Source organism: Hesperophylax consimilis, chromosome 3 (genome assembly GCF_061612785.1).
Source record: "Hesperophylax consimilis isolate HC1 chromosome 3, BYU_Hcon_1.0, whole genome shotgun sequence".
NCBI lineage: Eukaryota > Metazoa > Arthropoda > Insecta > Trichoptera > Limnephilidae > Hesperophylax > Hesperophylax consimilis.
Window position 1 is genome coordinate 15,569,468 of NC_142838.1, and position 16,528 is coordinate 15,585,995.

The 16,528-nt window shown below is 35.3% G+C and overlaps 1 protein-coding gene across 1 annotated transcript in view; it reads left to right on the top strand.

Moving 5' to 3' along the window:
- Positions 1–16,528, top strand: part of LOC149425015 (cell adhesion molecule Dscam1-like) — a 394,348-nt gene that overhangs the window by 286,457 nt on the left and 91,363 nt on the right. Inside the window, exons 22-23 of the mRNA XM_089647487.1 lie at positions 2,503–2,646; positions 13,051–13,171. Of these exons, the coding sequence (XP_089503613.1) occupies positions 2,503–2,646; positions 13,051–13,171 (265 nt within the window). The remainder of the gene's footprint in view (positions 1–2,502; positions 2,647–13,050; positions 13,172–16,528) is intronic.

Consider the following 16,528-nt stretch of genomic DNA (forward strand, 5'->3'; position numbering starts at 1 on the left):
TGTTAAATGTCAGTTTCCATTATTAAGGTTTTTACGTACACGGTTGTTTATCAATTGAGACTATCAATATACTATCGATCAGAATCGAAACGTTGGTACAAAAAGTTTCGCATTGCAGGTACTCCATAACTCCACTTTCCTTCATCATTCTTCTCATCACAATGTCTTTAGCCTCGCAACACTCCTTTAATTTTGGTATCATTTCGGGTAGTTAGCTCTTGAAATACAAAAAAGTCTGAATATTTTTTTCTCTTCTATAAATTGTTTGCCCACGATCATTTGCGATGGTTCTTTGTTTGAAATACAATTACATACCCACTATAAAAACTTATTTGTTAACGTCTGGAAGGTGAAACAGATGTCAAAAGTAACAAAAAATATTCCTTGCAAAGGTATAAAAATCTTTTCAAAGCATGAACTAAGCCCAAAAACAAACAGAATGAAATGATGGTTGTTTTTTGGGTGTTTTTAAATGGGTAGACCGAAAGGGTATGAAAAATAGGGGTATTCATCGAAACTAAACTATATGTTGGAAAAAATTACATTATAGAAATTAACTTTTTTAATTATGTACGCATTAAAATATGCGTTCGGAAAATAAAGGTAATGTTGGTGGCTCTCAATCAAAGTGTGATACAGTTAATTAGCTTAGTGGTCAGAGTACTTCCCCGGCAAGGATGTGGTCCTAGGTTCAATTCCTAGATGCGACTGAACCTTTTCTGTTTCACATCAACCGATTGAGTTAATATCAATAATAATAATAATATTTGGATGATTTGTATAGCGCCTTTTTTGTGCAAAATCACCTCAAGGGCGCTGTACAAATTAATAATACATTTCTACAATGATCTATGTTATTAGTAACTGTATGTGGAGATAATATACAGTACAATACTTACCTGGTAGGTCACTTGAGATTAACACTTAAATAACATTAACTAATTGTTTATTAGCGAAATTTAGATACAGGATTTAGGACATTATTGGAAAATTGGATATAACTGAACATTCTCTCAGGAATGGTATATTTATTTTAAGGGTATGACAGTTTAAAAAGTTAAGTTTTTAGTTTAGACCTGAATTCTGTTGGACTTGTTATGGATCTTAGTTCCGGAGGGAGTTTATTCCAAGCCTTCGGCCCTGATACTCCGAAAGCGCGATCACCAAACTTAGTATTTGGCTTGCGCTTAGGTTCCTTCAGTCTGCCTACAGCTACTGATGTTGCTCATCTAAGAGTTGACTGCCTCAGACCAGTGTTTTCCGGGACGCATAGTTCAGAAATGTATATTGTCTTCAATGATTAAATATTATAGTTTAAGGTTTCACCCATTACGTTATTCCTTTATAAATATATCATATACTTACATATATTTAAAAAATACATAATTACACAAAACTAGTTTCATCCGCCAAGAGGCAGTGCTATGAAATAACTATCGCTTATTTAACGTTGTAAAGCTAAAAACGATGAAGGTGGTAGTGCAAAAAGCGAAAAAGTAATTTAGGGCGTCCCACACGGAGAAAAATTAATTTTAATAAATATTGCTAATTTATTAAGAATCTCTCCAAATTATTCGTAATCCGGCTATACACGAAACTTAACGAATGAATTGGTTTCCTGATAAAATTTTAGTAAAATACCAATTTATTATCAAAACGCCTGTCCCGTTTTTTACCGGATTACCAATAATTTGAAGAGATTCTTAATAAATTAGCAATAATCATTTTTCCGGTGAGGAATTAAATATTCTTTATTGATTTCGATCTACTCGATATATTTTTCATTAAAAATAATAAACACTTCGTTTTAACCATTTGTTTAGATACAATCAACATGTTCAATCGACAAGAGCCAAACTCACCTCATCAGGGTTTACACAAACTAAATTACAGATGTAGCGAAAAGAATGGTGGAGGGGGGACATTACAATGCAATCAAAACCCTTATGAGGTAGGCATGTCGGATGTATCTAAACAATAAAAAGTTATTAAAACGAAACGTTTCACAAAAAAAAAAATGTATATCTATTCTAAACCTATTAGAATAATATTCTATTACCTACGAACTAATATTTGGACTTCTCAACATTGCGCAACCCTCGAACAACTGCAAAACTTTTAGCTTCATAAACATTTGAAGGAAATTCATTTTAAAAACTTTGTAATAAATATTGTTTTGAGTTGCCGATGTTATTGATTTGTGTTAGGAAGCCTAAAATCGTTGCAGCTTCATAGAATAACCATTAACTGTACAATTAATACTAACACTTTTAACATGTAATCTAGTAACATTCTATTTTTAACTTACATAAGTTAAAAATACAATGTTGTAACTTATGTTTTATTGCCCAAATGGGTGGTTTAGGTTGAAGTAATGAAAATGTAGAAAAAACATGACCGAGTTCACATATTTATAAAATTCGATCTTCTGTGAGTTCAGGTACATGTTTCAAATAAAATAATTTTGAAAGGTCTGATAATAACTGCTGTTTTCTTTCTCAGGTGCTAAATATGTGGTGACCGGGAACACATTGCACATGCGGGATGTGCAACCAAGCGATGCACTCTCGCGCTACGCGTGCGCTACAGAAAACACCCTGACCAATGAGAGACGGAGAAGTTCACCGGTCAACTTAGAAGTCATAGGTAAGAATAAATATCTCTCATACTTTTCTCGATATTATAATGGTATTTCTAAATGGTTTAATTTTTAATTTCAATATACTTGCCAAATTAAAAGTTAAATTAGCAAATAATAATATTCAAATATTAATTTAAATTTTTTACCAAACCTTTTTTTTTCAATAGTATATTTTTCATGTCCTGAACAAGGTGCGTTTGTATGTGATTTTTGTGGCTTCAAACTTGAAGAAAGAGCGTTAGCAAAAACATATTGTTAAAATACAAAATAGTGAAAAAATCCCTTGACTCTGTGCCGTAACGTTTGACAGATTTTCCTGTTTTTACAAACGGATTGCAATCTTTTGAGAACAGGTTTCAGGTAGGTATGCTTTCCTAGTTCTACTGTTATTACAATGGAAGATGCTCCCAAGGAATTAGTTGCATAGTCGGAAAAACGCCACATGCACCCACCACACGGTTACGGTTAAAAAGTCATAAATAGATGAGGTTTATAAGTTGGTGGAAATTCATCTTGCCGGCCGAATTCAATTACTTTGAGTACTTAATAACGTAATGTCTGTTTTTAATGGAAATTCCGTCTTTTGATCTTCTTCATTACACGCGCCATTCATTCATCTGTTAGAAACATATAACATGTCACAACATATCATTTCATATTTATTCGCCATCATGAAATTAAAACGAAAAACGGATTGGATCAAATGAAATGGTAGAAGACGTCGGGGATACCCTAGGAAAACATGAAATGGTAGAAGACGTCGGGGATACCCTAGGAAAACATGAAATGGTAGAAGACGTCGGGGATACCCTAGGAAAACATGAAATGGTAGAAGACGTCGGGGATACCCTAGGAAAACATGAAATGGTAGAAGACGTCGGGGATACCCTAGGAAAACATGAAATGGTAGAAGACGTCGGGGATACCCTAGGAAAACATGAAATGGTAGAAGACGTCGGGGATACCCTAGGAAAACATGAAATGGTAGAAGACGTCGGGGATACCCTAGGAAAACATGAAATGGTAGAAGACGTCGGGGATACCCTAGGAAAACATGAAATGGTAGAAGACGTCGGGGATACCCTAGGAAAACATGAAATGATAGAAGACGTCGGGGATACCCTAGGAAAACATGAAATGGTAGAAGACGTCGGATACCCTAGGAAAACATGAAATGGTAGAAGACGTCGGGGATACCCTAGGAAAACATGAAATGGTAGAAGACGTCGGGGATACCCTAGGAAAACATGAAATGGTAGAAGACGTCGGGGATACCCTAGGAAAACATGAAATGGTAGAAGACGTCGGGGATACCCTAGGAAAACATGAAATGGTAGAAGACGTCGGGGATACCCTAGGAAAACATGAAATGGTAGAAGACGTCGGGGATACCCTAGGAAAACATGAAATGGTAGAAGACGTCGGGGATACCCTAGGAAAACATGAAATGGTAGAAGACGTCGGGGATACCCTAGGAAAACATGAAATGATAGAAGACGTCGGGGATACCCTAGGAAAACATGAAATGGTAGAAGACGTCGGGGATACCCTAGGAAAACATGAAATGGTAGAAGACGTCGGGGATACCCTAGGAAAACATGAAATGGTAGAAGACGTCGGGGATACCCTAGGAAAACATGAAATGGTAGAAGACGTCGGGGATACCCTAGGAAAACATGAAATGGTAGAAGACGTCGGGGATACCCTAGGAAAACATGAAATGGTAGAAGACGTCGGGGATACCCTAGGAAAACATGAAATGGTAGAAGACGTCGGGGATACCCTAGGAAAACATGAAATGGTAGAAGACGTCGGGGATACCCTAGGAAAACATGAAATGGTAGAAGACGTCGGGGATACCCTAAGAAAACATGAAATGGTAGAAGACGTCGGGGATACCCTAGGAAAACATGAAATGGTAGAAGACGTCGGGGATACCCTAGGAAAACATGAAATGGTAGAAGACGTCGGGGATACCCTAGGAAAACATGAAATGATCAAGTGAATCAGATACAGGAGTCGGGCCATGTCAAGAATCAGAATAGTAGATCAATATATATGAGACGAAGTGTGAATGTTAATGAGGCAAGGATTGTGTGCCAAGACAGAGTTGTTTGGCGGTTCTTCCTTTCTGTCTACCTATTGAAATGGGCTGATGGTTAGTTACTTAGTTTTATCAGAACATAATAATAATTATCGAAGGAAGCAAAAACTTTGTGGTTTGACATTATTACACAAATGAAAGAATATCTTTGTTTTAAACCACTTTATTAAATTTATATACGTCGACCGGTTTCGGTTGAACTCAACCTTCATCAGGACAGTACAAATATAAACTAAAATATAATACAGAGAAGATTATTAAGTAAACAATAAAGATAGAGAAAGTATATAAGTATATAAAAGATGTTTCCTTTCTCCCTGGGTAATTCCCACCCCTCCCCGACCCCACTACCTACTCCGCTGCCCTAATGCTCTCTCCCTCACATTTATATACTTTCTCTTTCTTTATTGTTTACTTAATAATCTTCCTCTGTATTATATTTTAGTTTATATTTGTACTGTCCTGATGAAGGTTGAGTTTAACCGAAACCGTTCGACGTATATAAATTTAATAAAGTGGTTTAAAACAAAGATATTCTTTCATTTGTGTAATAATAATAATTATCCTTTTGAGTAATTTCTTGGGTTAGAACTTTTATTTTATTAAAATAAAATTCTTTTAGAATACTATTATTTTACAATCCTCAGTTGCGTGAGGTTTATTAGAGAGTAAATGAAACTATTACCCTAAAACCTCAGATGTAACTTTTCCCTAACATTGCTAACACTTTTACTTAATGATCTCGCTGCCGGGTATCGCCTGAGAATATCCGAATTCCACGGAAAGTTCCTTAACTTAAGGTGTTTCGTCCTAATGCTGGGAAGAAAATGAATACCCACACACATACGCGTATTAAATTACCCGTTTTTAGGAAACTTTCTCGCACGTTTACCCAAATCTAGGGAGAATTTTTCCACACTATAAATAACATTAGGTAGGCCGTTAGAAAGTTAGTCCAGTTATAACTAAAGTTGAAGAACAAAACACCATGTAAAGCGTAAACTGAAAATGTTCTACCAAAACTTAATTTTAAAAGTCACACTGTGAAGCAATATCGTGAAATTTTCTGAGTAATTAATTAGTCGTAGAGTACCGGAAGAAAACGGAACCAAATAATACTTTGAGTGTTCATACCAATTTCCAGTTAAATTGGAAAGCGTAACAATAATAATTTATTATCATATTTCTATAAAGTAGAGTTTAATTTCATTCAACAAAGTTACCTGATACAATAACACAACTATTACCAAACATCTGACTTATTTGATATAGCATCTATAATGATAACCAAATATCACATGACAATATAATGTAATATTTGGGGCACGGTGGCGTTGTTTTCTTGGGGTCGTTCCAAGGGTGGTTCGCGTTGTTATCATATATAATTATAATAAGCATACTATTTAACAATATGTTCAGTGGAGCCTGTCGAAACTTTCCGTTTTACTGAAATGAATTGATTTTCCAGTCGTATTGTTTGTGTTTTGGCTCGAGTCGTTGCTTCGCAAACAAATGATAACATATTAAATATTATAATCATGTTTCACACGAGGCAAATAGTCCTGACTCTTCGAGGAGTAAAAAAGGGAAGAATAGATTCAAATTTTAATAATATAAACTTAATATGACTAAATTCTGTGGAATGGGATCCCTGAGGCGTATGTGTGAAAAAAAACTATGTGCGGATATTTGCAAAAAATTTTAGGCTGATTTAAACGTAATGAGCAAGATTAATAAAAGGGACGATTAGATGGTTTGGGCATGTAGAGCAAATGGATGAAGAAAGGAATGTGAGGAAATTATATGACTCGAATGTGAATGCTAGAATAAGTCGGGCACGCCTGTGGTAGCCATTGCACGATCAATTAAGCCATATACTTGAGTACGGCCATTTAAAGAGTCATAATAACAGAAGAGTATGTATGAGACGATGTATGAATGTAAGTGAGGCAAGGAATTGTTTCGCGGGCTCTCCTCTCTGCATACATCATTTTGGATTTTAACTTCAGGTTCTACCGTTTTCCGGGTCACTTTACTAACCTCTGAGCTATCGTGGAAGCTTCGAAGTTATGTACATTGATTCAAGTTTCCTGTTTTTTTTTAATTAAAATATTTGTGGTATGTGCGATTATCATGAATACATTTTTTAAAAGTTTAATATCATAAAGCACCATGCGTTTTAAAAGCTTTTCCTCTCAGAAAATGTTCATAGTCTCATTTTAAAAGCTTTCTACTCGAGTTTCGTGTTCCACGCTTTTAGCAAAGTGGTCTCGACTCACAGTCCGACACATAATATAAGGCGGGTTATAGATCATAAAGGTTCAGAGCAGGCCGTGAAGGAGTGTCAATTTGACACGTCTGAACTCGTCTCGAGGATTTGTCGGTATTTTGACCGGAACGATTTTAACCTCTGGCCGCAACACTGTAATATGAGAATTTGAAAAAATCAATTTAGTATATCCATCACTTCGGAAAATAACTCATCTATCATGTTTAATATAAAGAGAAGTCATTTTTAAAATTCATAGAATACAACAGAAAAAGAATTGATTAAAATTAATCGAGTTGGTCAATGATGGATGTGTATTTTAATTTACCACTAGAGTCACGTGGGGTAACCGTGCGCAATTTTTACATTTGATTTTTCTATTAAAAACCTTTATGTATTTTAATCAATATTTTTGTTTATTAATATGATCGATTATTAAGGCATCTCAAAAAACCATAAAAATCTCATATGGTTCATAAATCAAACAGTTATATAAAAAAGTTTACATGCATGTCGATTGCGTACACTTACCCCGTGTGCGGGGTAAGTATACGCATACCGTAGGGTAAGTGTTCGCACCGCGAAGAGTTACCCCCCATTGCAAGTATCACACTTAAATTGCCCCTTATCGTAGTCTGTGCAGTTCTCATGTCACCATGCTTTACACACAATACATTCTATCCAATCTTCTGTTGGTGGATCTTGATATTTCTCCTTGCATTGTGGGTAAAAATAGTCCTTAGAAGCCTGTTTTTGTGCTCTCTTTAAACAGTTATGCACGGTGGAATCTCCCGCCTTATGCTTTGTGGTGATTCTTTGTGGTGTGACTTTCTTGAAAAGAGGTGGTCGTCCGATTTCCATGGTTTTAAATATTGGTTTTCGGACGATTTTTGCATCTGTATCTGTCTGCTTCTGCTGAAGTTTCTTTTATAGGGACTTGAGATAATTATTTCAGACTTGCAAGCATTTTTAAAATGTGAATGTACGGAGGAATCATAAGGATGCACCATTTCTGTTTAAAGTAGTTAACAATAATATTCAATGCCCAGAGTTGCTAAACAAGATTCCATTCAATGTACCTGCGCGTTCAACACGCTCTTGTGTCCTGTTCAGGGTTGATCAAAGTAAAACGAACTCTAATCAGAATTCTTGCCTGAACAGACTATGCAATAATTACAATACCGTATTATCTAAGGTTGATATTTTCAGTTGCGAACTTACCAAATACAAGAGGTCCATAAAAGAATATTTCTCTGATGGTTTGTGAATAATGTTTATGTCTCTATTGTTTGTATTGTTTTTATCTCTATTATGATTTGATTTATATCTACAACCTCTCTCCATGGCTATAAATGTATTGTTTTGTAAATTTTTCGTTTCATATAATCTTTTGTTTTGTATAATTTTTTTTTAATTAATATTCCTTTCTCAAAAATTTAAATTATGCTGTCTCAGTTAAATTCACAAGGATGAAATCCATAATTGGTTTTATTTCACTAAATAACACTTATGTACAAACTGATAATGTAAACTGTCGATTTCCCAAAAATGAATAAATACCGCACAAGCTATTCAGATCTGGTTACTAAACTGAATGGTTGTCTTAAAACAGGATGATACTAAGAGTATAGTCCTCTTTCAAACGTGCCGCAAATATACCTTATATTATTTTAAACGATTAAATTGTGAAATAACAAACTTACCGAATAAAATTTACTTGCGCACGCTGGGATTTGAACCCGATATCTTCTGATTTCTAGTCGAGAGCCTTACCCCTCGACCACTGAGGCGTGAAGTGGAATTAACTGGAGTGAAATCGCAGACATAAAAGTCGTTAATACATTTATTTATTTTATTTTAGCCCTTTGTACATCCAAGCTTAAAGAAACTAATTTATTATAAATCACATTCATACATTATTACATTTTTATAATTTTTTCACTATGGCTCCTATAATCTGGCTTGGGCACGGAGGGTAGCTGATAGTAAAATATCGTTTTGTAATCCAACATGAGCTCTCTTTTTGTTCAAGTGTTAAGAAAACCCTTGCAATTACCAAACGCCACGTTATTCCTTCATTCACATATTCCTTCACAACAGTGGTCGTACCGGAACTTTTTTCCAGACTTTCATTTTCAAACCGTGATTTTTGGTAAAAAAAAGTATAAATTTACCGTCTGGAATACATCTTGGACACAAATTCGAATTATTTGATTGAATTGTGCCTTGGAATGAATTCCATTCAATGATATGGGAATATCTCACAAATGACGCCTTCAAGTTCAAAATACTTTGTGAACTTAATGTGTTATTGTTTTTTGTCATGTTTTCTTCCCTTTTTAATAATTAATCTCCTAAAGATTCCATAATACTAGGCGATAAAGATCGCTACAAAAATATAATGTTTTGGTTTCCAATAAGCTAACCTATGTTCAATTACTAAAATTAACGTATGTCGTGTGTTAGTAATAATAAATATGTTTAAATGACTTCAGTTTGAATAAACACACTTTGGAGACCGCCCACATGCGTGCCCCAATAATTTACAACGTAGATCTACGTGAAAAATAAGGCACGTGTGACTGTGGCTTAAATATCTAAACGTTTTGTTCCCATGGTGCATAATCATCATTATGTCTTTAAATAATAATAATTTCGTGGTCCTCCGTGGTCAAAGGGTAAAACTCTTTACTAGGAGATCGCGGGACAATATTAGCGAACCTCGAAAAAAAATATAGAAAAATCAGAAAAGATAAGGTTCCATCTAGAAATTGAACCCAGGACCTTAGCCTTGCCGGGGCTCTACTCTACCACTGGGCTAATTCAACTCTATTGCCTCCGGATATATTTAATTGTATGACTAAGAACTACCAAAATTATCTTCATTTTCTTTCCGCACATTTTTATTGCCTGCTATCCTCGTGAATGATCGCAAGATTCTTCCCGAACTATATGCTTTCTAAATAGTGTCTTGGATAAATAGATCCTTTTTTGTTTTAGTGTGCAACATTTGCAACTTGGATAAATAGCTTTTTCGCAAGTCTTGGATATTTTTTTTTTGATTAACATAATGAGTAAAACCCCAAATTGTAATATTTATTCATTAAAGAAAATATAAGATTCTAAATTGTCTTCAATAATTATATATTACTCATTATGTTTTAAAAAAAATAATAATTTGATTTATTTGTGTTATTGCACAAACAATTAGATACTATTAAATTACTCATTTAAAATAATACATAGTATATTTGCAGTGTAGGTTCTGGAGTAAAATATACTTCCAGTATCGCCCTGATATAAGACCACCATTCAGAATCAGAATAGAAAAGTTTTTTAAATTGCTTTAGGTATGTTTGATGACCAGATCTGAATAGCCCAGTACTTCACAACCATCTCCTTCCCCTCCCACTTTCATTTAGCCATACAACATACCACAATTGGGGATGCCATAATCTCAGCCTGGCTTCAGTCGGGTGGGAGCGGTTGGGACTCTTACGCGATATTCACATGAAAATAAGAAATGTTAAAACTATGCAAATAAGCACTATACAATAGTATTAAATCGCGCAACGTTTAGAACAGCGGTATTCCTCAAATGCATATTATGATGTAGAGGAGACCGGTAACAATTGTAACACGGGTCAATAGTACCGAAGCGAATAACTCACTAACTATAATAAGTACCTTTTTGATGAGTCGTCGTGCAATGGCCCTGACGTATGTCGCCAGTAGGCCGTGGTATATAGTAGAACGCGGACTTTTGCAATTGGAAGAAGAAAATTTTGAGCGCCATAAGTAACTTTTTTCGATTGCATTCGTAGTATATTGCATATTACAATTACTGCGCTCTGTTTGTACCTGTTTTACTATTTATTACCCGCTTTGGGCAAAATTTGTTTACTTTAGGACGGGTTCTGAAGCGTTCGTGAGTAGAGAATAACCAAAAGTTTGCGTTTTAATTTGAAATGATCGGTCGACGATAGTTATATCTATTTATCGGGGGATGATTCTACCGGTACAATTGACCCCGTGCTACAACTAACCCCGAGTTTTCTTAAAAGTTTATGTGAGTACAGCTCCCAAGTCTTATAAGCTGAAGTACATGTCCGTCCGTAACACTTTCAATGTCCAATTATTTGTTCGTTTTACTTTTTTTCCCTCGCATTTCTATGACAAAGTACCTATTTTTAAAATAAAAAATATAAATGTTTATTTTTTTAGAGGGATAACTGCAACTTTGGGACAATTTTAGAACATTGTTTTCATTAAAAAAAACTTTTTTTCATCATTTTGTTGAGATGTATTTGTTTTGTAATTTTATTACATTAAAATGGTTAAGTTTTGTGATAAAACTTCAATACAGTTCAGTAATAGTTTTAGTTTTAGCCAGATAAATTGTGAATTATTTTGCTGAACATGATTGAAATATTGAATAGTAATTTTAAAAACTAATAAATTAGGTGTTTTTCCAATGAACAACTTTGTACCTAAATTCTGGGTTTTGATCTACATTTCACTACTGATACAACTGACCCGGGGTAGGAGTCGGTTGTAGCACTTCTCCCGATCTGTTTACGCGCTTATAGCTTATTTTCAATAAAATTAATAGAAATAGTATTACCATCATTTTGTAGAAAACTAAATTATCTGCCGTTGAGTATGATTATTTTTTTCATAGCCCTAATAAACAAAACGTAGAAAATGGTAAAAGTCAAATTGGTAAAACAGTCCCCGGTCTCCCCTATGTTATTTTTTTTTTATTTTTTTTTTTTATAGTGAATACCTCACAAGAGTCTCAACTGCTGTCGTCTGGAGCCAGTGAGACTATGGCATCCCCAATTGGGGGATGTTGTGAGGCTGAAGGTAAGTGGGGAAGGGAAAGAGGAAGGTGGGGAAGTACCTGGCTATTCAGATCTAGTCACTAAACACGGCTAAAGCCATTTGGAGCAACGTTTCAATTCTGAATGGTGGTCTTACACCAGGGCGATACTGGGAGTATCTTCCACCCTGGAACGTGCCGCAAATATACTATATATTATTTTAATTAATTAATTGTGAAATAACACAAATTAATCAAATAAAATTTATTTGCGCACGCCGGGTTCGAACCCGCAACCTTCGGAATGGCAGTCCAATGCGTTACCACTGGACTATGCCGGCCGTCAAATTTACTTAATTTATTTATATTGTATATTTACTTAATTTATTGCAAGCAGGATTCCTTTATGACTAAATTTGCTACTTGGTGGTGTTTGGAATTTTTTTCAGGCTTTCTAGAACTGTCCAGATCTTCTCTCCTTTGTAAATATGTATATTTAAAAAATATCAAGTTTTTATTTTTCAAATTTATTTTCTATGAAGAGGAAACGACTAAGGTAGCGTAAATGATTTGACAATATTTTATGACGCAAACCGCTCTATGATGGCTGTCAGTAATGAATCATTGTTAATAATCATCGAATCACTTGCACAAATGATAATACAATAATCAAACTGTCAAATCAAGCGAGGGTCTTCCCCTACAAACACTATACTCGTATACTCCAAGGGTAAAATTAGTTTGACAGATAAATCACTATCCGATCTACTAAAAATACAATCGATACCTACAAACATAAGTTGCAACCTCTACCTATCTCTCCTTAACGACTCATATAGCTGAAAGAGAGGTTCCACCGGAGTCATCAATAATACGCTTATATTCCTCAGTTCGGATAGTTATTTACCTGTCAAACTAATTTTACCATTATATAATCCGTTATAACCTCTCTTTTCGTTACAAGTGTCATTCATGAAAAAGATAGAGGTATTGCAATTGATCTCTCAGAAGCAAGACTACAACCTCCTGCGAAATTAACCTGTCAAACCAATTTTAACGTTTCACTCCGTTGTAATCTCTCTTTCCGTTACATGTGCCGTTCATGAGAAAGATAGAGAGATTACTACGGATCTCTCAGCGGTAGGCATCTCTCACATCCTCCTGCGAAATATCCGCTTTTAACCCAAATCACCGTCACCTGTTTTCTTTGGCAGATCCGGTCGGGAGCTCACCGCCCCGCATCGTAACCCCACCGCCCCCCGAGGTGAGCGTCAAGAGGGGGGGCGATACTCACATCAGCTGCGCCGCCGAGGGCAACCCCACGCCCGCCATCACGTAAGTCTGTCACAAATTGTGACACTTATCACCGCAAGCCCCAGAGTGACAATAGCGCTGTGACAATATTTTCCCCACAGGAGTATTTAGGGATTAAGTGTGATGAAAAATAACAGGTAAGTACGAAATGTCTAGGATACGTCGATGAAGCTTGTCCGAAGAGTGTTACATTATTTGAGATATGATGTGTCAAACGTATTTGAAGGTTGTTTTATATGTACTCTCATACTAACCTTTTCTAATATTCCTGGTTTTAAAACCGGGGTACCTAATTCGTGGGACTAAAAGTCCAATGTAATGTCGATAATTAGAACAATACGTAACTTTTCGGTCGGGTACCAAATAAATAAATGGAACAAAGTTAAAAAGCATTAATCATGTTATATACATCTTTACATTAATTAACATACTTGCGTATTATTTATCAGTTTCAAAAACCAAAATCCACAACATTATTTAGTGATTTTTATTGAAATAACTTTTGATAAATTTCAACAAAACATGAAATAGAATACGTCACAGAATGGAACTGGGAATCGAACTCAAGATCTCTGTCTGAGATAACGCCTCTACCCACACGACCAAAGAGACCTGATAATTTTACTCATTGTTCGATATCATTTCTACATTATTATTTTTTCTCCTCCTCCACCCATTTTCCTTTGTTGTTAATTATTTTTGCTTTTAGCTCACGCAGACTGGAATTAAACATTCTTTTTTTCATATCGTCTACCATTTCCCACCAAGCCCTATCTTATCCCCTCTCTCCAACTTACAGCGCTTCAGACACAGTATTTCAACGATATCATTTTCTGCATTATTCTTTTTATTTTATTTTGCTCGTGTCAATACGTCAGGAAGATCAGTTAACATTTTTTTACATCTTAATACTTATTCAGTGTCACGGGAAAAAATTATTAATTTGCTTTATTGATCAAATTTCTTATAACGGTGATGAGAATGACTGAAGAAGTAAGTTCTCCGAAACATTTCCGAGAAAGAGTTGTGACCCTTCAATGTCGGCAACGTCTGGAGACAGTCAAAGGATGTGCAGTTCACTGGTTTAATTAAATGAAAGGATTACATTGATCACGCTTGCTAAGACTCGCGTCCTTTGAAACTCGTCCCCCAACTTACCCTGCCTCAGATACGACGCAGGATTCAAGGCAGTCTAAGCAATTATTTCTGTGACTTTGTCAAATGCATACTATTACATAGAATAGGTAAATTTAACGGGAAGGTTTCTGTAATATCAGCTAAAAGTTGCTCCGCACTTCAGACTTTGCGCTCCGTCAACTTCTGTGAAGACACGTACATACAATGTGCAACATACATCAACTGGACTTCATAAAGGCAGTGACTTTCCTGCACTTTTCCTGTTAATTTTATGTGACACATAACTTGTCGAGAGACAACAAAGAAGAACAAAAAAGTTTTCCACGCACGATGTCATCTTTTAAGATTCGGCGTGGAGAGTTTTTTAAGGAAAGGAAGGAGAGGACGTTCTGGAAAGGTAAAACTTATAAGGGTTGGGTAGAAATCTAGTGATCAATGAGCCCAGGAATGACGGACATATGAATATATCCCTTCCCCTGTGGTGCGATGCGATGGGTCGAGATACCAGTTGGACAGGTCAACGGGTTTCCCCAAACCAGCCTCTCCTGATCACATATTTTGAACACGCCTACCCGATGAACCTGGGCTCCTCTGCTTAGTCACCAAACGTATTGAACCACTTTGGGTGACCTATGGCAGAGGTGTTGGTTATCCAATAAATGGTTCCCCGGGCGGCGGTGCCCAAACCCGCCTAACAAAAATAAAAAAAATAAACGGGATACTTTGAAATCGAAATAATCTATGTATGGTAAGCAATAGTTTAGGTCAGTCTGTATTGAAATTGGCTATTCGATACATTATTTATTAACCAATTCAACCAAACTCAGTGAAAATTCCAAGGAATAGTTGAATTGTTATGTTTGTTAGTTAGGTACGGGGCCTTGGAAGTAAACAAAAAGCTTTATTATTCTCGGCAATATATACAACCCCCGTTAAATCCAAAAACGAACTCGGGTTTCTCCAAACTGTGTAAATTATTAACTACTGAGGAAACCCCCTGTTTGGGGAATCATTATAATTTAATGAAAATTCTGCCGTGGAAACTGCACATTAATTTGCGGCCTTCAAAAGAGTTTCACCAAACTCCTGAAACAAAAGCTCCTTTCGTAAGTTAATGTGAATTTAAAACGGTCGTTAAGACTAATTCCATAATAATTTATTTATTGCAGATTATGCACAGCAGTGTATTATTAAACTTTAGCAAAGAAATATATTCTAGATTGTTTCCAAGTGATGTGAAAATGATTCAAGCGTGTTTTTGCATTACAAATGAGAGATATTATAAAATTAAATATAAATATGTGACATCTTTAAAAAGAATTTCTAGATTAGAACAAACGCAATGATCCTACGAACACGTAAAGTACTCTCTTCTCATCACCATAGTATATAAAAACTGTTTTTTTTTCTATTGTTGAATAAGTGCTGATAGATTGTTGATAGTCAACACAGCATAAAGCTACCCTTTCGTGGTCTTGAGATCTCTACACTTATCTATGCTTCCCTAATTAGTGTATTTATTCAGAATAAATGCCTTTAGCCCGCTGTGATCCATGGTATAAACAGTAATAAACAATGTCAAAAGATTGTCTGTCACCTTACGTTTGGTTCTTTTCACATCCTGCTCGTGAGATGCAGATAACAAAATTCAACAAACACGCGAACGCATGAACCTGGCTTCAACGCTTAATTTCACTTCTTATTAGTTAAATGAGTATTTGAATACAACGAGTATTATTACAAACAATATTTACGTTATAATTTCGTATAATGTTCCCAACAGCAGTTGTTAACATAATAATATGTTTACAAACTAAATGTGGTTACAGCTTTTGGACTGAGCAATGAACAATTATGGGCCCACAGTTAACATAAGCTCAGCAAGGGTGTAAATTTCATTTAAAAAAAATGCTAACGTATCAATAAAAAACGAAGTATATTCAAGCATTTTTTGGCCGAAGATGCTGCTTTTATATTTTATCAGAGTAAATAAAATTTCAGTTTTACACTCCTTGATTAGACAGAGTTTTCTCTACCATCCGTGTATTATCATCCCCATTTGATAAAACACGTGTTTCTTCCTTTGTTTCCGCATTACCTACTTTATTTTCGGAAAATACATTGTATTCTTATATTTCTATTGAAAGAAGCAACGTTGTTGGGTTTTCTCTATTATTTTGTATTGTATTGAATATACACCAAATAAACCAAGCATTGATATAGAAAATAATAGTAATTTTA